This window comes from Medicago truncatula, chromosome 2 (genome assembly GCF_003473485.1).
Source record: "Medicago truncatula cultivar Jemalong A17 chromosome 2, MtrunA17r5.0-ANR, whole genome shotgun sequence".
NCBI classification, from domain to species: Eukaryota; Viridiplantae; Streptophyta; class Magnoliopsida; order Fabales; family Fabaceae; genus Medicago; species Medicago truncatula.
In genome coordinates this window covers 31,027,514-31,044,035 of record NC_053043.1, presented here as the reverse complement: position 1 = coordinate 31,044,035, position 16,522 = coordinate 31,027,514, and the positions used below count along the sequence as shown (strand labels likewise).

Sequence of the window (16,522 nt, the reverse complement as noted above, 5' to 3'; positions counted from 1 at the left end):
TTTTTGGATATTTTGTGCAACTATTGTATATTCTCAATAATGGTTTATATCTATATGTCATAGTTTTATTAGAGTTGTTTTCTCTATAGATAGGTTGGTATCCATACCTATAATTTTACTTAACTTTGTTGGGTTAGGTTTGGCCCCCTCATCTTTTTTGTTTTGTTTTTCCTTTTTATTAATAATATATAGGATGAGGTGTATTTGACACACAATATTTTGGAATGCCAGTATAGCTGGGATGTCAAAATATTGTACATCTAAACCAAAATTACAAACAAATATAGAATGAATGGAATAAACGTACATCTAAAACAATGTCCACATATATTAATCTGTATGAACTAATTGTTCAATATTTAGAGGAAAGCATGCATGTCTTCCACTGAAACACATATTTGCATATATTTCATTTGTGGCTTCAGTGTTGTGCGCAGAATCGTAAAAAAAGTATTGTTTTCGATTATCACATGGTTTTCCACCTTCACCAACACACGAGTCCCAGATATTTGTCAATCCTGAAAATTTAAAAATAAATTTTGGGATAACAATAAAAAAAACCATTTGACAATTTTTTTGAATAAAATTAATTATTAACTCACCAAATTTTTCAGAGGAATTTTTTATTTTCTTGAACATTTTGAAACTGTCTAAAATAGTGAACACTGAACCTGAGAGTTGGGTCGTTAACTCTCGAAGCTTCCATGGAAGTTTGTTTGAGAAAGGCTTAACCATTTGATTCATATCTTCATTGCAATCTTTTGAACGTGAGTTTTTATCAATAAAATCTGGGATACACCCTATTGGACCAATGGCAATGATAACAAATTTTCGTCCACCAAGATCATAAATTTTCTGGAAATAAAAGTTGGTGAACAAAGTTAATATCAATGAAAAATTGAATTAGTGACTAAAAATTAGAACGTAAACCTATGATGTTCATTTCAAATTTTATCTTCAAATATTATAGACGCCAAACTTAAACATCAATAGTTTTTCTCTTTAATTTTAGTCGGTATTTTATACAAGTAAGTTGTAACATTATTAATCATTATGTTCTATCAAAAAAATTATTAATCATTATGTAGCAACTAATTTTGGCTACGGTATTTTATATATTTGTTAATTATATTAGGCTCTGTTTGGGAGTTTGGAGGGGACGGAAAGAGAGGGCTTGATAAAAAAAAGGAAGAAAGAAGTGGAAATAACATAGAGTTTTGGGATGGAAGGGTTTTCAGGGGTTTAGTTTTCTTAATAATACAAAATTCCCCTAATTTTGCGAGATAAAATATTGTATTGAATGAGTGTTTTGGGGGTTTGGTTAAATTTTTTAAATCCTTCATATATTGTTATAATACTCGAAAAATTAAAATTATATTAATCATAAATATTTATTTATCATTCACTAGAAAAAACACACTAATTTTTTTGAAAGATTTATCTATTTTTTCCTCTGATCTCATCCCTTCAAAGCTCCCCCATCAAACTCCCAAACAAAGTCTAAGGCTCGTATAAATGGAGATTAATTGTCTCATAATTATAATTCAAATAACAGTTACTAGGATACTTGATATGTTGCAACACAAGTTCGAACACTTAAAGTGTGTGAGTTTTACCGCTAGATTATTTCGAAAAAAAAATGAAAATTAATAGTAGAAACTAGAGATTACTAAAGAAATCATGTTTGAGGGATATAAAAAAGAATATCTTGTTCCCGTGAGCATAACCCAATTGGCAGGGACATTCATTGTTATATACAGGGATTGAGGTTCGAACTCCGAACACCCCTTTTATTCACCTTGAAAAAAATGAATTCTAACCACTAGGCTACTTGACAAAAAAAAAACATCTTTATATTTAAGCCTTAAAATTTATTTTATGTATATGTTCAAATTTTCCTTATTCACGATGTTAAGTCATCAAACATAAGTTACCTTTATATTGAAACCAAGTTGTTCAAGAAGATAATTTGCAAATTCTTCATGATTTCCCTTTTGGTTGGTTACCATTTCTTGTTTAAAATAATTGAGCATGTAATCATTGGAACCAATGGATAAAAGGAATATAGATTTAGATAAGTAATGACTCAATTTTGCCTTACTTCGAAAGTTTCTTGGAAGATCATTTGTCACAATTGAAGTGAAATACTCAATTTGTTTGTTCAATGACAAGCATTCACCCTTTGACATAAACAATATATATAAGATTAGTAACCAAATTTTTTAAATTGAATAATAAAGTAGTGCAGAATATTTCCTTACATATCTTGTTGAATTCAAGATTCCACATGATCCTGATGCATAGTTGATACCTGAGACTATTTGATATCTCTTAATTGTAGAAACACCCATGTATGGAGGTGGCATTGGTAAACCCAACTTAAGAGCTACAAAAAATAATTTCAAAAAAGTTCCTAGTAAGTGAAAATGATTCAATTTATGTATCATATAATAGTGATAATTTGGTCACATTAGAAGAATTATAATGTGATAACGCTTATTAACTTTAAATCCTATATGTATGCAATAGCTGCAGGGTATCTTAACGAAAATAGAGAATATTATGATGTAAATGATTATTTATTTTTAGGAAAGGTGTTGTTTTATTTTTTTTTACTTTATTGTTAATTAATTAGTTAATTTTTACATTGAAATTGTGATTTTTTTTAAAATAGTCGAGCAGCAAAATTCACACACGCAAAGTGCGAAGAAGATATGTATTACAAGTTTAAACACACGCCACAACATATCAAATGTTTCGGTCTTTTACAATTTGAAGAAGCTACTTAAGATCAAATTAGAATAATCATATTAAACATAATAATTTCATAGAGTTTCGCTTATATTTGAGACTTTATTTATTTACTTTTTTTTTTATATATATATTTGACATTGAAGGAAGTACCTTTCTAAAGGTTTTAGGTTCAGAAATGATTTTACTCTTTAATTTTATTGTGCTAGATGAAGAAAGATTAAATGTTAAACATAACTAAATTCAAACTTACCAATAATATCTGCAAAGGTTTTTCCATTGCTAAACCTTCCTGTAGAACAATTATTGAAATCTATGCCATATGGAAATATATTAACCTTAGCAGGTGTATTCAAATTGTTATTGTTTCCAGCATCTACGGTTGAATCACCAAAAACATACAAAGCAGGCACAAGGCTCTTTGTACAATAAGAATTTGCCAACAAAATTTGGAGGGTTAGAAGATAAATAACCATAAAAACTTTGAAAATAAACATTTTTGGTTGCATAACATAAATGAAGATGGTAAATGATGTTAAGATCTTATATATATTATATATCAAATCTTAAAATGGAAGATTATTTGTTTTTTTTCTTCAGAAAAAGATAGTTATTTTGTTTTACTTGCTGTCAAGAAATTAACAAATTTGAAACAAAATTAAGGGTACAGATACATACAGAAACAAAATTAATGCCAAAATAGAAATTTTATTGTTTTGGAAAAACATGATCTAGGTGTTAACAATTTGCGTATATATATCTCCAAAGTAATCCAAACAATTTTTCCTTGTCATGTTTTTTTTTTCTTTTCAAAATTAGTCAATATTGTCAAAACTGAAATAAAAGAGGGATGAGTGAGACGGGGATTGTTATTATTATTTTTATTTTCTTAAAATGTTAAATAAATTTTTTATCCCTATAAATATCTTTTTTTTAATCATTCTAAATTTTATAAACAAGTTTCGGTCCTCCAAATGTTTTTTATTACGACTTTTGGTCTTCACTTTTATGTAATTGATGGTAAAAAACAAGTGCATCAAATTGTACACAAGTAATAAAGTAGTAAGTTATCGTCTCCAAATGGATTGTCGTTCAACTTGGTTGGTAATTCGTGGAATTTATTGAAAATAAAAGAAGTAAAAGAGATGAAATAGTTTGCAGGGTTTTAAATGTCCTGCCGAAAGCGAGAATAGGTTTGGATGACTCCGATAAGTAGCGGCGATTAGGGTTTTCTTGAATCCCCTCCATCTTCTTTGTTGAATTAATTCAAAGCAACTATTAATTAAGACCTACGGATTATATAAACAATGGTTTTTTCATATGAAGAATATCCCTACAGATGTCGGATTGCTTCATAACTCAATTATGAAAGCCATGGACATATCCTTTGACGTCAACATCTTGTGTGCCTCCTAAATTGTCATTTAAGAAAGTCAAACATAACCCCGTGATGAAATAGTGGAAGTTTATTTTAATCCTCGCATTTTTGACCATTTACAATTATGAGGTTCCCTTAAGTTGAGTTATAGCCCTAAATTCATACTTTGATTCAATTATATTAGAAACTAAGCAATTCACTACTGCCTTGTTTGAATTGAGGCGAGGGTTGTCAATCTTAATATTGCTCTATCTAAGATATGGTATAGAAACAGACATATACGAATTTAATGAGAATTTAGATTATAAACTAAATAAAAACTTTATTAATAGAATCTAACAAATAAGAACGTATTCATCGTGAAACTCTAATCAAATAGGTTTAGTTGCGCATGAAAATCAAAATCATTACAAAACAATAGAAAAACATACACTAGAGAGAACAAGAGGATGGTGGATATCCTTTGCCTCCTGATGTTTGACCCTTGCCTTGTACCCATTAGCTTTCTGAATAAATAAAAGATTGTGAAAAGGTCTCTATTTATAGTGTATGATTACTTAGGGATTAAGAGAGTGAAAATAGGGTTTTTCCACCAAAAACAGCTTGAAAAAACAAGCAATCAACACTCCCTGGTCATGTCCATGCGCATGACGCATGACTTGGAACAACACACACACACACTTGTCCCGTGTAAAATAGTTTTACTTATGTATTTGAACAAATATTTTTACCGTTCTTTTAATTTCAAAAATCTTTATAATTATACATTTGGTGAGATATGGTTTGATGACTATGTAAAATTTTGAATTCAAGAGCATAGATGATAAGAGATCTCTTCAAACTTTACTAGAGGTGATAAGTTTGAATACATTATGGAATTGCAACAATGTTAAAAAAACATCTAGAGGGATAAAACTAGAGCTGTCAAAACGGGCTAGCTCGAATTTTTTCAGAGCTTTTTAGCCCGATCTGAAAAAGCCTGCAACCCGTTTGGGCTAGCCCGCTCGGGCTAAGGGCAGCCCACAAAAAAAATATAAGTTGGTTCATTTTTGGTGTGGAGTGAATGAAGGATCAAGTGCAGACCAAGGAATAAGCTTCCAACCAACTTTAAGTAATGTCTATATTTTTCATTCTGAGTTGAAACCATTTCGTGTATTCGATCAAGTGTAGAAATTGAAAGACTTAATGGGTTTTTTAAGCATCTGCAGTAATACCTAACGAAGAGATTAGTTTTTCACACCTTAATTTCTCTCCTTGCAATTACTTTTAATCAGGGCCGGCCCATAGCCCGTCGAGGCTGGGCGACGACATCGGGCCTCCAATTTTTTGGGGCCCAAATTTTTTTTTATATGTAAGCCACGAAAATAATGGTTATATATCTATTAAAAGCAAATTAATTCAATCTGTATAGCTTGCTTTAGTGGTGTGACCACTTTTTGATGAGTGTGAGGTCATGTGTTCAAGACCCACAAAAGTGTGATTTTTAATATATTTTTTTTAAATAACTTATTTATTTTTTTGGGGTCCAAATTTTTTTTTTTTTTTGCATCCTTTATAAAATTAAAACCGGGCCTATGAATTTGTTAAGACGGCCCTGCTTTTAATACGGGTATATTTGTTATAACATTAGAAGCTTTCCAATATAACAGATAGTAAATTGTCTATATGTTATAACAATTCTTATAAACTTAATACAAATTTGTTTAAATTGTCTATATTTGTTTAACAAATTAAAGCCAAAGAATACATTTATTAGAATGATTAGGTATTATTGGTGCTGCTACTAGTTTTTCACACTCTATAGGCTACTAGAACACAGCCTGCACAAAGCTTACACTGATACCTCTAATCTTCAGTAATACCTCTTGTCTCCGTTTAGTTTCTTTACTCAACCGAACATATTATTATTATTATAATTATATAAATATTTAATTTCTATATGCTATTATTTTGTTCACTGATTGTGTTTTTTTGTTAGCTTGTATAAGTTATGTTGAGATCATTAAAGATTTTTTTTTTTAAAAAAAAAGGTACACGCGGGCTGGCCCATTAGCCCGTATAGGGTTGGGTTTGGGCTCTATTATTCTAGCCCGTATTTAAATAGGACTTTTTAGCCCGATCCTAAAAAACCCGCAACTCGCTCGACCCGGCTCGAAATGGACCGGATAGCCCATTTTGACAACTCTAGATAAAACTTTGTTACCCATTGCAGTACTAACCGACCCAGATTAGTATCTGCCGTTGATACCTAGTTCACACAAAAACAACATAAACAAAAAAAAAAAAAAAAAAAGTAAAACTTTAGTAAAGAATATATTTTTTGGGCAACGTATTCTACTTACATATGTATTCTTTAACTTTACTCAAAAGAAAAAAAAGCTTATTCTTTAACTGAAAATTAAGCGATCGATCTTGCCGTTCGAATGTGATTTCAGAGTATTAATTACCATAAACACAATGGCTCTTTGATTTTGTTTCCTATATAATACAAAATCAATCTCTAAAATAAATATAAAATCAAATTCTTCAATTGTTAACGTCATATCAGCAATTATGTTTCCAACACCAATTGATCATGTATTCTCCTGAAAAAATTAATACATGACAAATAATCGAAATAGTACAATATATATAGCATTATTTGGAGAATAAAAATGTTTGCAAGTACGAAAACGTGAGCTAGCAACAAACTTGTGAAAATAGGGTTGCGATATCCACTAGAAATTGAGAAACATTCTTTAAAATATTATTGATGAAATCAAAGTTACCTCTTAAACTACAACTATTAAACTTAAATAGGGAAGTAACATAACAAACTTCTATGGGCCAAAAATAATAAACTAAAAACAAAATAGAAAGTTTTAGAAAATTAAGCTAAAATAATAAAATACTACTAGATTATTAAGAAAACCCTCCAAGATCAATATATAATATATAATCTTTGTAATCACTCAGTATACCATTGTGCAAGCCATTTCCAGTGAGATGCATCCAAGCTATGGTAGAAACCATCCTGTCTCACAGACCAGTAAATGGTTGAATGACCCTCGTCCCTATTTTCTTTATACACCTCCCAACCAAAAGTGAAATACCTAGACCATGAAGCATCACACTCCCAACTTTGACCAACTTGGAATGTTCGATTGTAGTGATCTCCCACATTGATATGAGACATATGATCGGATTGGTTGCAACCAACTGCTAGATCTCCCAAGATGTTGCTCGGCAAGTCGTTTCGGATGTCGAAAACCACTGGGTTTTGGATTGCAAATGTTTTAGTGATTAGAACATAGAAGAAGAAGAAGAGTATAAAGAAGGTGAAGTAGTTTTGATAAGCCATTGTTTTGTGATGTTAGCTGGGGGTTTTGTTGTTCTTTAAATACTTGAGAGCTAAGACAAATGTTTAAAAATCTTAAGATTCTCACGATTCGAAGATTGATTCAATTTTTAAGACATTATTATATGGATCCGTGATTGGTTTCTACTTTCTAGGAGTTGACAAAATTGTTAAAATCGTAAACTATTAATTATTTTAGTATAGTTTTTTTTTTTTTTTAAAGTTTACTTTAGTATAGTCAAATATTTGCAATTAGTCTCGTGAGCTTACCAGTTGGTAGGTACGATGTAAGGTTTGAGGTTCAAACCTCGGACACCAAAATTGAATTAGCTATTAAAACCAATCTTTCTATTTGATGGCGACATATGGGAAAGTATATTCAACTCTTTAAATGAATTTCAGTTACTTTGTAAGAAAATTAGTCTATGTTGCATAGGATACTTTTTATTTGAAAAGAAAAAAAAAACCAATCTTCATGTCTAATTTTTTTTGAGGGACAATCTTCATGTCTATTATTAAGTAAAATATTTTTAATTTTTTGTTGTTATAATTTAAAGTAGAATGAAGAGAAGAAAATTGGGAAATCATCCGTGATTTCTTTCATAAAATAATCGGTTGACCGGATTATCCTAGATTACTGTTATTTTGATTCTACTAATTAATATGTAGAATACTCTGAAATCAACATCACACTCCTCTGTACATTTAAGATAGTAATTAACACAATTCTTTTTGTACCAAAAAAAAAAAAAGATAGTAATTAACACATAATAAATAACATTAATGTTTTTTTGTCAAAAAAAAAACATTAATGTTTTTATTCATCTGTAACTTTTCTCTATATATGTGAAAAATATAAAGTGACATTGAAAATAAAATTAAGGAGTAATATTTAATTAAAGAAATTTTATAATGGGTGTATTTATAAGATAAAAAATAGGCTTAAATATGATAATCGTCAGTGTAACTTGGACCAGTTTTCAATTTCGTCCCTGTAAAAATAAAAATTTGAAATACATCCCTGTAAAAAAAATATTATTTGAAAAAGGTCTCTGGCCCCACTTCATGTCTGACATGGCATGGTTTTGGCCACGTGGCAGTCCACCTAATTAAAAAATAAAAATAAAATTATGAAAATTATTTTTTTAAATTTAAAAATCATAAAATAAAATCTGAAAATACTTTTCCTAAAAAAACTTTGAAAATTAAAATTTTCGAAAACTTAATTTTTTGACAGAAAAACTGTTAAATTAAAAATTTTGAATAAATATGTGAAAGTTAAATTTTCGAAAAAATAGATTTTTTTTAATTTGAAAATTATATATTAAATTTTTTTCGAAAATAATGACAATTATATTTTCAAAAGTTATAAATTCTAATTACTTGTTCTTTTACGAAAATTTTAATTTTAAAAGAAAATCATTTTTTTTCAGAATATATAATATTCAAAAAAATTAATTTTATGTTGAAAATTACACAAAAAAAAATCAGAAAATTATTTTTATATTTTAAATTATTTTCAGAATTTTATGTTGTTTTTTAAAAAAAAATTAAATTATTACATATTTTTTAATTTTAAAAACAATTTTCAGAATTTTAAAAATATTTTTTAAATTTTAATATTATGTGGCACGCCACGTGGTTAGAGTTGCACAGTCAACAACTGCTACGTGGCCAAAACCATGTCAAATCAGCTGAATAGTGAGGTCAGGGACTTTTTCAAACAAAAAATATTTTACAGGACGTATTTCAATTTTTTTTTTACAAGGACGAAATTCATAACTGGCCCAAATTACGGGGACGATTATCATATTAAAGCCTAAAAAATACAATATATTTCTTTACCGAAAAAACTATTTAATTAATAAAACATAGAAATGGGATAAACTCACATTGCAGAAGTACAATGGAGGCCCTAATGTCAGACAATCTAGAGAGGCTAATACTTTCATGTTGAACAGATTATTTAGAGCATACAACACCACAGAGAAATTGTGGGTCCTGATTATGAGGCACAGAGCGACACTGGTTCTATTATTTAGAACTCAATCATGAAGGCTCGTAACATTTTCTTTTATGTACATGGTTTAAGAATATGTGCTGGAAATTTTTCCATTTTGGTACATGATTGGTACTACAAAATTAGAGATTATCAACTATGTGATGTCCTTTCGACCAAAAAAAAATTGTTCTTGTCCTCAAGCAATTTGCATGGTTAAATAAAATTGAGTTAATATATATTTACCCCTATAATATAAGCGACTTTCGGTTTACCTCTGTAAATTATAAAGGCATAATTGAGAATCAAAATTATAACCAACAATGACAACCAATAAAGTACATATAAGATGTTAAAAGGTTGCCCAATTGGAAATTTATGTCCCGAATATTACCTTTGTATGAACAATATCATTATCTCACTGTCTCTAAGTTTGTAGCGACTAGGAAAACTCAAGTCAAAATTCCACAAAATATGCATTACCATACATGTCATTATCTCACTATGTCTCTAAGGGTGTGTTTGTTTCAAGTTATATTTGTAGATTCCTGAGAATAAAATCATAAAAATACATATGTCTATGTTTGTTACAAGTTTACTAAATTTCATTCTCGAGTATAAAATGTTCCTGGGAATAGAAAAGTTTTCTCAAAAAAAATGGAGGGAATAAAAAGTTCCCATGAAGACGAGAATAAAAGTCAACCAAGCATATTTTTTCTAAATACCTTGTAATTGTTATAAATATTAATAGTGAATGTCCAAATAGCAAATGTGTTAGTGGGCCATACTACTAGGTTATTGAGCTTAATTCATAAGCTACTCTATTTCCCTATAAATAGAGCTCATTTGTAACATTGATACACACATCATTGAATAAGAATACTGCTCCTATTCTTCTTCTCCTTCTCTCTATTATTATCATCTCTATTTACTTGTATTTATAACACGTTATCAGCACGCCCTAACCAATTAAAAAGCTGGTGCATAACTCTTCTTAATCTATTATAGTATCGATGATTATAGGCTATTATTACAATTCCATCAATTTGGAATCAAAGCCTTATAGATACTATTGCGGAAATTTGTTATTTTTAAACCGTATGATATGAACTTGTGTATGCGATATATTTGTTTTCATTCTTATGCGTGGTGTGACTATTTGATTTGTTAATCCCATACGTGGGTTTCATTCTTGATTGTGCAAGTGCCATTCGATTTGAAAAGAGATTTGAATTTGACTCCACCTTGCGATGAAAACTCTTACAATGAGATTACATAAAATAATCAAATAATTAAAATGATATTTTTTAATTGTTGAATTCCTGAAGAATCTAATTTTTATAATGAATTTCTGAAGAGTTCAGCTGTAATGAATTTATAAAGAATTCAATCATAATGCATCCCTGAAGTATTGCACATATAATTTTTTTTAATAAATTCCTGAAGAATTCTGTACTAGTTCATCCTTAAAGGATCAATTAAAAATCAATTTTTTATGAATTTTTGATGAATTCAAAAGTAAATGCATCCCTGAAAGATTGAACAAATGTTTTATCAAATTTGATATATAGTTCTTGAAGAATTTAAAAACCAAATTTTATTCTATGAGTCCTTGAGGAATCATCATTGAAGGATTCCACGTAATTGGTTTGATCGTGAATAATATTAGCCTTGAATTCTTGAAGAATTCAATACAATATTAAGACCAACTAAGCTCCGCTTGCGAGTGATTAGCATTTAGCATGTTAACGAAAAGTCGTAAAAAATTGATTTTGGATTCAGTACATGAATTTGGCAATCAATTGGTTTGGACTTGAATCTAAATATGATGATTGGTTTATTCTAAACAAATCTCTCATTAAAATGATCAGCACATGGTTCATGAGGTTTGAATCAAATACATACATATTTCTAAAATATCTGCGATATTATTTTACTTTTAAACTGCAGTATTGGATTCGGCTTCATCATTGAATTTACTGTTATTTAATGAGATTAATTTTTGAATATTATGATTATGTTTTTAGAGAAACATTATGATTCATTATTGCCTTCAATTACCATGAGTTTAATTTGATTAAATGACATGATTGGCCGAAGATGAATACAAAAGGAAATACATTTTGCTAAGGAAAATATGTTATTTTAGAATAACCATGATTAACTTAATGCTATATTTCGATTGTATCTTAAGTCTTTTTAATGTGTTAAAAGAATTTTGAAAGGATTTGTTAGACAATTTTGTTTTATTTTGAAAACTTAAAGTTATTTTTCGCTAAAATTATGGATTCAGTTTGGTACGTCAGTGTATATTTAAAAAGTGGTTGTTTCCTTAATCTTGGTAGCTAATTTTTTTGCATAACAAATCTGATTTTTTTTTTTATATTGATGTATAAATTTGATTGTAAGTTTCTGAAGAACTACACATATACATCTATGAATATATGAGTTCCTGATGAAGAACTATACATTTATGCGGAAAAAAAAAAAAGGAAAAGAAAAAAAAAAGACAATATGTTAATTTATACACCACTCAAATATGCTCCTGAAGTAGCACAATTAAGAAAACATCTTCAAAAAAATTATTTTTGAAATATTAGTTAAATTTATAAGTGGTTATTGATTAAAATAGTGAAATGTCACATCATAAATTGAACGTCATTCCCAGAAGTGAATGATTCATGCTATTTGTTTTATATATCCAACACTGTGGTTATAGAAGTTGATTTAGTAGATATTACTATCGATATGATACATGTCAAAGTCATAAAATTTCACTAGTATGAACTTAGATGAGTTGAAAATTAGTATCAAAGAATTTTTGTTTGAGGTAATATTTTAAACTTCTATGCTTTGTTTTCTTTCATAAACTTGCAAGATTGTTTTCTTATTCTATATATTTGATTAAGATTTTCTTCTTCCTTATTCCACAAGATTTTTATCTTGTAAATATTACATGAGAGATATCCATATTTTCTTATGTCAAACTTTGAAAATATATCTTATTGACAGTTTGTGTTGCCTTATTACTCACCTGAGAAATGTGTATGATTTATAAAGCCTTGTTTATTGGAGAAATTTTGTGTTTATCTATATTTCTATCTATGGTAATGCAAAAGATAAATTTAGAATATTTATTATATTGTTTCACTTGGATATTTTTCTTTTGTTCATTATTGTTTCAAATAGATAAGAACAAATGAAACATGTAATATTGTAAACCATAAGTTTACAAATCATGTTTAGAATGCTCATTTTGAGTGTAATAAACAATCCCTGAAGGATTGCTCAAATAATGATTTATCTTGATCATTTATGATATAGTTCCTCAAGAACTACATGATTAATGAAGGCTTCTGAAGAGCATGATTTTTTCTTTTGTTATTCGGTGAAATATACTCCGAAGAAAATAAGTGTTGTGGAAAAGTTATTTTTCTCTGATTTGTACTACACTTATATTAGCGCAACGGAAGCACATATTATTGTAAACCAGAAGTTTACAATACCGGTAGTTGGCAATACCGGTTGGGTTATCCCGGATTCGTTATGATGTAAAAAATAAATAAATTTTAATGAATTTGTATTGAAGAGTCAGAAGACTCTTCAATAAAATACTTTATGCGTCTTAACTATTTTTTTTCAAAGTAGAAAAGTTGAGGATTTTGGTCTCTCAATATATGTAAATGTGTATAAGTTGATATTTGTGAATCAATACATCGAAAGTGTAGATGAATTAAATGACATGTATGGTTATTATTAACCCACAAACCAGAAGTTTGTGCGATTATCTTGTCCACAAATTTGACAAAGAGTTTATTTTCTGAACTTTTCAAAAAGCATTTGATAAGTATCATTTATCAATCGAAATTGATAGTAAACAACCTGTAGCATATGCTCATAAAATGGACTTGAAGATCCATTCTTTAGACGTCTAAAGTTAATTGTATGATGAAATATTGATTCACATAAAGCCAACAAGCCAACAAGTTATCATATGTAAGTCCTCCCCTTATTTTATAATTTATATTTTGGTAAAGAACTTAATATTTCTCATCTAAGTAAATTTTTGGATGTGTTGTGTCTATCACAATTGCTCCAATATAATGCACTTAGATTGAATATGATAGAATATTGGAAAATCTATTTGATATGAATCTTCATCTATTATAAATTGTATTGAGCCAACTTGTTTACAGCCTAGTAGGCTGATTAGTTTTCCCAATATTAGGGGGAGAGAATAAGCAGCTGAAAATGTGAACCTGAAGTTCAAATGAATTATTTGAAAGAAAATATTATTGTCTCATCTTGATCCTCAAAATATAACTCGTTTGCAAAGTTAAACAAATAAAATAAGCAGCTGCTAATGCTCCAATCGAAATTGATGTCCCTGTCGATTATTGCAAATGAGTCTCAACTGCGCATGAAGCGTGGGAGACCAATCAGTTCCACATATAAAATCCTCAAACAATAAAAGGAGCTAAAAATAAAGATAATCCAAATAAGGATGTGTAAAGTCTAAAAGAGTCATCTGACATATTTGATTTTAAGTTCCAGAAGAACCGACCAGGTACCTGAGATGTATGAAAAATAAAGTGATCTTGATAAATTATGTCATGAATGGAATGAGGTGGAACAAAATTAAAAGTCAACGTTGACGATGTTTTTGCTTATAACATAGCGCTATATGTGATGAGTGTTAATGAGGATCATGGAGTAAAACATGAAATCAAACTCGCTTTGTAAAGTCGAACTTTTTGGACTTGTGGTCCGCACACTTAAAGATGTGAAGTTAATTAGATATATAAGATTTTTCGCGCGAAAGAGAATTACATTGATAAAATACATATGAAAAGAGTTTGATATGTTCACCAGAAGTGAGCTGATATATGTCTAACATTTATGTTTAAGAGACATATTTACCTGAAGTTAATTCAAGAACTTTTTCTTGCTTGATTAAGTTTAATATTACATGAAAGACTCAATTTATATGAAAGATGTATTGCAATATAGTTGTATGACTCACGTGATAGTGATGGGTATATGAAACTCTCCGATAAAATTAATTTTCGTGAGATATTGAAGAAATGATATCATATGTCCATTCTAAATCTTTGAAAATGAATTTGTTATAATCATTTTAATGATGATGGTATAAATATTATTGAACTCCTGAAGAGATTCTAACATCTATTGATTATAAAAAAGATTTGAAATTAAATATGTTGCATTCGCAAAGTTTATTTGGATTTGCAGATTTATTATTTAATTGAGATTTTGTGCATCAAGAAACTTATATAACAAATGTATTTGATATGGTCACATCTAGTTGACTGTGTACTATAATGATTGTGATGTCACTTGATATTAGTATAGATCATGTCCTCAAGAAAATGATAAACAACTTGAATTGGTCCTGAAGTACCATATCTTAGTTCAAACGAGGACATCAATGTATTTTGTTAATGATATTTATTGTGGTATTTTGGTTTGCCAATGTTAGTAAATACAGATATCAGAACAAAGTCAAGCATATATTTTGTATCTTAAAGAAACAACATAATCAAGGAAGTGAAGAACGCTCTTTTATCAAGGATGATGATTTTACAAGTACAAGAAACTTGTTGATTTCTTAAAGGGGGTCTTGCAACAACTCAATATGAAGAAACTTCTCAAGCACTACTAATTTGAAGAAGACTATGAAGATAAACCAGATATTTCAACAAAGTCGCTGCAAGTAAACTTTTGAGTAACTAGAACAAATATTATTTGACTTTCTTCGTCTCATATATGATTGTCTTTATGAGGGGGAGACATAAATGTGTTGTGCACTCTTTTTCCCTTAACCATGGTTTTGTTCCATTGGGTTTTCCTGGTAAAGTTTTTAACGAGACAGATTATCATACACAAAAGGGATATTGTACTCTTTTTCCTTCACTAGAATTTTTCTCCTATTAGGTTTTTCTCTAGTAAGGTTTTAATGAGGCATATCCTCAATGGACATCTAAGGGGAGTGTTATAAATATTAATAGTGGATGTCCAAATAGCAAATGTGTTAATGGGCCATACTACTAGGTTATTGGGCTTAATTCATAAGCTACTCTATTTCCCTATAAATAGAGCTCATTTGTAACATTGATACACACATCAGTGAATAAGAATACTCCTCCTATTCTCTCTTCTTCTCCTTCTCTCTATTATTATCATCTCTATTTACTTGTATTTATAACAGTAATAAAATTATCATCTTTATATTCCAAAAAATGTTATTCCTTAAAATAAATTTGACAAACTTAAAACATACACACCCTAAATATCTTGGACTAGGAAAACTCAACTCAAATTTCCACAAAATATGCATTACCATACAAATGTTTGTAATTTAACCAAATCTCCACTAAATACTTGCATGCAAAATATGAGGTCAGTTATAATGCATGCAAACGATGAGGTCTTACATGTTATAATGATGGGGCCATGATAGATTTGATCAAAGTAAAAAAATAAGAAAGAAGGGATAAAAAAATAAAAAATAATAGCAACCTTCAAAACTAAAATGGAGCTCCTATCTAATTTTATAATTTTGCTCCAACTCCAAAAGAATTTACATTTGCAAAATTATGTTTACGGTCCTTTAAGTTTAACCATTTTTCTGGATTAGTTTTTAAGTTTTTTTTTTCTTTTCAAATTGACCTTTAATGTTATATTATGTTTGCACGGTTAACCTTTTTAACAAGTTTTGTTAAAATAGTACATGTAGCATTTTAATATTGGAATAACTCGCATAAACAAGTCATATTGGAATAACTCCCATAACTTCTTTAAGTCTAAATTCTCAAATCTAAAAACCTTAGAAACAAAGTATCTAATTTTTCACAACAATGTTATCACTTAAGAAATACTTTGAGTTCACTAGCCCCAAATATTGAGTAATTAATCTCTAGTGCGAGATGCGATAAATGGACACCTGAATATCGTTCATCTTATATTGTGTAACGAAAATTGTGTAGTTTGAACAGTCATAAAATACAGCATAAATGACACTACTGCAAAAGGAGCA

At 29.0% G+C, this 16,522-nt stretch overlaps 1 protein-coding gene across 1 annotated transcript; it reads right to left on the bottom strand.

Moving 5' to 3' along the window:
* Positions 1 to 1,894: 1,894 nt before the first annotated feature.
* Positions 1,895 to 3,246, bottom strand: LOC25488411 (GDSL esterase/lipase At2g03980). Its single transcript, XM_013608628.2, has 3 exons — positions 3,005 to 3,246; positions 2,262 to 2,386; positions 1,895 to 2,180 (listed from the first exon to the last, which is right to left on the bottom strand). Exons 1-3 carry the CDS (start codon positions 3,225 to 3,227, stop codon positions 1,920 to 1,922), a joined length of 609 nt encoding a protein of 202 aa, XP_013464082.2. The 5' UTR covers positions 3,228 to 3,246; the 3' UTR covers positions 1,895 to 1,919.
* Positions 3,247 to 16,522: the final 13,276 nt, after the last annotated feature.

Coding starts and splice junctions, on each gene's coding strand:
- LOC25488411 (XM_013608628.2), bottom strand. CDS start 3,227: ATGGTTATTTATCTTCTAACCCTCCAAATTTTGTTGGCAAATTCTTAT. Junction 2,387..3,004: donor AACCTTTGCAGATATTATTG/GTAAGTTTGAAT, acceptor TATTTTTTGTAG/CTCTTAAGTTGGGTTTACCA. Junction 2,181..2,261: donor TCTTGAATTCAACAAGATAT/GTAAGGAAATAT, acceptor TTTATGTCAAAG/GGTGAATGCTTGTCATTGAA.